We start from the raw sequence: 4767 nt of genomic DNA on the forward strand, positions 1-4767 counted from the left end.
AACAAGCCTTTTCAATAAAATATTTTGGTATGTTCTATTATTGTGGGTTTTATTACTATTGTTACTAAGACAAGTTGAGTTTTTACTCTGTCAGACTGAACTTTGTGTCTGTGAAACAGAGAGCCGGAGTTAGAGTGCATGCTATGAGCGGTATGCCCGACTGATTCTGATTATACTTAAGGCTATGAGTTGAGCTTTGCATTATGCAGTGGTTAGGGATTAGGCTTTCACGGATGCAAATAAGTTTGATTGCTCAAGAATTTTCATTTGTAGTTTGTCCACTCTGAATGGTTTAAATCACAGATAGGCTGCCTTCCTCTTTGCTATCCTCCCACTCCCTCCTTTCATCTCATTCTGATGATGCATTGATGCACATGACAGTAATGATGGGGTTTGGATAGCCACGGCTGTAACCTCTCACCTTGAAAATGCTTGACATACTGCATAGCTATTCCTGGAGTTTTCTCCTGTAATGCTTTGTGTGTATGCAAGTGTGAGAGTGGGAGAGAGGGAGACTGAGATTGAGTGTCTTAATTCCATCTCTGCTAACACTTTGCTCCTTGCACATGCCTAATCCGCCCGGCCTGTTAAAAAGGTGCTGCACCTCCTCGGGGGGCTTCAGAGCACACCTTACTTCCTCAAGATCCATTCCTCCATCTGTCCTTTCTCCCCCATTTGCACTTCAGCTGCACCACAAGACTCCCTCGCAGTATTTTATTCTGAGAAGGGGCACAGACTGTTTTATCCGGTGTCAAGGACTCAGAGGAAGAAAAAGCATCACTAACAGCAGCCATGAATGGCACAGAAGGACCCAACTTTTATGTCCCCATGTCTAACAAGACTGGATTGGTTCGTAGCCCATTTGAGCACCCGCAGTACTACCTGGCCGAGCCCTGGAAGTACTCTCTTCTGGCTGCATACATGCTGTTCCTCATCATCACTGCCTTCCCCATCAACTTCCTCACTCTCTACGTCACTGTCAAACACAAAAAATTGAGGACCCCTCTGAACTACGTACTGCTCAACCTGGCGGTGGCCGACCTCTTCATGGTCATTGGTGGCTTCACAGTTACTCTCTACACAGCCCTGCATGGATATTTCATCTTAGGGGTCACTGGCTGCAACATTGAAGGATTCTTTGCCACCTTAGGAGGTAAGAGAGAGGACACGTGAAATGAAAGATAGATTCACCTGCGTGTAATGTTCTCATCCTGATGTTGATGAACGTGAATTTTATCCTTTGTGTGCTTCTTTCATAATTGAAAATATATTTAAAACATATTTTTCAGAAATCTTGTGTGTTAAAATACACAAAATATAAAATACCATAATTACAACTATGAGGTAAAAATGAGTGTGCTTTATTTAAATGTAAACCTGCCTTATTTTATGTCTCAGGAGAGATCGGTCTCTGGTCTTTGGTGGTTTTGGCTATTGAACGCTACATTGTGGTCTGTAAGCCAATGACCAACTTCCGCTTTGGGGAAAAACATGCCATTGCTGGCCTTGGATTCACGTGGATCATGGCCCTAACCTGTGCTGCACCTCCTCTGTTTGGATGGTCTCGGTACTGTATATTTCAGTGTCTGCAGTGTGCTTGCCAGAAAGCACGTTAGAGATTATTTTTATCTACTTGTAGAACACTTATTTAAAGACACATACTGTATGTAGAAACAAATACTGTGTGTGATAGTTTTGATGGAAATTCTTGGATCATTATTATGTGCGGATACAGGTACATCCCAGAGGGAATGCAGTGTTCCTGTGGGATTGACTACTACACTCCCAAGCCCGAGATCAACAACACCTCATTCGTCATCTATATGTTTGTCCTCCATTTCTCTATCCCCCTCTTCATCATTTTCTTCTGCTACAGTCGCCTGCTATGCACTGTCCGAGCGGTAAGAACACCACTGTCAGATGTAATATTAATACTAAGGATGTGATACCTTGTTTATCCCTATAGAGAATTTTTTTTCTTTTTACGTTTCTCCACTCCACAGGGAGATAAGAGCATCACAGAGCAGAGTCTCTGGAGATGTGAGGGATTTAATGGCTCAAGGACACTTCAAGAGGGCAGATTGTTGCCAACATGGCAGCTTATACCCAGGTCATCAAGCTGAAGGGCATTCTGCCTGCTCACTGTGTCATCCTGATGCCATCATTAATAATAGCATAGCAGTATTGATCATGTATTAACACAAACAGCGTAGGTTTGGTCTCAACATTGGTGGTACAGTGAGGCATAAAAATGTCAATAAAAAGACATAGTATAGTAAGTAGTAAAATTAAAAAAAAAACTTCAACGTATAATAAGGCGTAAAATAAAATAACACACATCATAGTATGGTAAAGCATAAAGATCTTACAAAACGGCATAAAATAGTATGGTACAGCAAAGTATAGTATGGCATAAAAATGTAAAAAAATGTCATAGTATAGTAAGGCAAAAGGATCTCAATAAAAGTCATAGTATAGTAAGGCATAAAAATGACAGTGCAGTGAGGCATAAAAATGTGAAAATACGCTTTAGTATAGTATGGCAAAAAATGTCAAAAAACGTCACGGTATAGTTTGGCATATAGTTGTCAAAAAACTACATACTAGATTATATCATTAAAATGTCAAAAAACGTCATAGTATATTAAAGAACAAAAATGTCGTAGTAAAGTAAGGCATGAAAATGTAAAAAAATGTCATAGTATAGTAAGGCAAAAAATATTGAAATAAGTCACAGTATAGTAAGGCAAAAAATGTAAGAATACCTCATAGTATAGTAAGTAATAAAAATGTCGTAATACTGTGAGGCATAAAAATGTCAAAAAACGTCATAATATAGTAAGTAAAGAATATAGAAATACTTCATAGTATAGTAAGGCAAAAAATGTAAGAATACCCCATAGTATAGTAAGTCATAAAAATGTCATAGTACAGTGAGGCATGAAAATGTCAAAAAACGTCATAGTATAGTAAGTAAAGACTATCAAAATACTTCATAGTATAGTAAGGCAAAAAATGTAAAAAGACGTCATAGCATAGTAAGTCATAAAAATGTCATGGTATAAAACGTCAAAAAACATCATAGTATAGTATGGCGTGAAATTGTCAAAAAACGTTATAGGATAGTATGGATTAAAACGTTATAGTATAGCATGGCATAAAATTGTCAAAAACGTCATAGTATAGTTTGGATTAAAACGTCATAGTCTAGTATGGCATAAAACGTCAAAAAAACTTATAATTATAATATGGCATAAAATTGTCAAAAAACGTAATAGTATAGTATGGCATAAAATTGTCAAAAAAGTCATAGTATAGTATGTATTAAAATTTCACAGTATAATATGGCATAAAACATCAGAAAATGTCACAGTATAATATGGCATGAAATTGTCAAAAAACGTCATAGTATAGCATGGCATAAAACGTCAAAAAATTTGTAATTATAATATGGCATAAAATTGTCAGAAAATGTCGTAGTATAGTATGTATTAAAACGTCATAGTATAGCATGGCATAAAACGTCAAAAAATTTGTAATTATAATATGGCATAAAATTGTCAAAAAACGTCGTAGTATAGTATGTATTAAAACGTCATAGTATAGTATGGCATAAAACGTCAAAAAACTTATAATTATAATATGGCATAAAATTGTCAAAAAACCTCATAGTATAGTATGGATTAAAACATCATAATCTAGTATGGCATAAAACGTCAAAAAAACTTATAATTATAATATGGCATGAAATTGTCAAAAAAGGTCATAGTATAGTATGGCATAAAATGTCAAAAAACGTCATAGTATAGTAAGTAAAGAATATCAAAATACTTCATAGAATAGTAAGGTAAAAAACGTAAAAAGACGTCATAGCATAGTATGGTGTGAAATTGTCAAAAAACGTTATAGTATAGTATGGATTAAAACGTCATTGTATAGTATGGCATAAAATTCGTCAAAAAACATCATAGTATAGTATGTATTAAAATGTCATAGTATAATATGGCATAAAACGTCAAAAAACGTCATAGTATAGTATGGCATAAAACACCAAAAAACGTCATAGTAAAATATGGTATAGAATTGTCAAAAACCGTAATAGTATAGTATGGATTAAAACGTCATAGTCTAGTATGGCATAAAACGTCAAAAAAACTTATAATTATAATATGGCATAAAATTGTCAAAAAACGTCATAGTATAGTATGGCATAAAATTGTCAAAAAACGTCATACTATAGTATGTATTAAAATTTCACAGTATAATATGGCATAAAACGTCAGAAAATGTCACAGTATAATATGGCATGAAATTGTCAAAAAACGTCATAGTATAGCATGGCATAAAACGTTAAAAAATGTATAATTATAATATGGCATAAAATTGTCAAAAAACGTCGTAGTATAGTATGTATTAAAACGACATAATATAGTATGGCATAAAACGTCAAAAAACTTATAATTATAATATGGCATAAAATTTTGAAAAAACGTCATAGTATAGTATGGCATAAAACGTCAAAAAAACTTATAATTATAATATGGCATAAAATTGTCAAAAAACATCATAGTATAGTATGGCATAAAACGTCAAAAAACGTCATAATATAGTATGGCATAAAATTGTCAAAAAACGTCATAGTATAGTATGTATCAAAACGTCATATTATAGTTTGGCATAAAACGTCAAATAACGTCATCGTATAGTACGGCATAAAATTGTCAAAAAACGTCATAGTATAGTATGGCATAAAACGTCCAAAAATGT

At 34.3% G+C, this 4767-nt stretch overlaps 1 protein-coding gene across 1 annotated transcript in view; it reads left to right on the forward strand.

Moving 5' to 3' along the window:
- The first annotated feature begins 792 nt into the window (after positions 1 to 792).
- The window catches only part of rho (rhodopsin), a 19905-nt gene continuing 15930 nt past the window's right edge, over positions 793 to 4767 (forward strand). The window contains exons 1-3 of the mRNA XM_022739037.1: positions 793 to 1153; positions 1399 to 1567; positions 1736 to 1901. Of these exons, the coding sequence (XP_022594758.1) occupies positions 793 to 1153; positions 1399 to 1567; positions 1736 to 1901 (696 nt within the window). The remainder of the gene's footprint in view (positions 1154 to 1398; positions 1568 to 1735; positions 1902 to 4767) is intronic.

This window comes from Seriola dumerili, unplaced genomic scaffold (genome assembly GCF_002260705.1).
Source record: "Seriola dumerili isolate Sdu_G_001 unplaced genomic scaffold, Sdu_1.0 BDQW01000043.1, whole genome shotgun sequence".
NCBI lineage: Eukaryota > Metazoa > Chordata > Actinopteri > Carangiformes > Carangidae > Seriola > Seriola dumerili.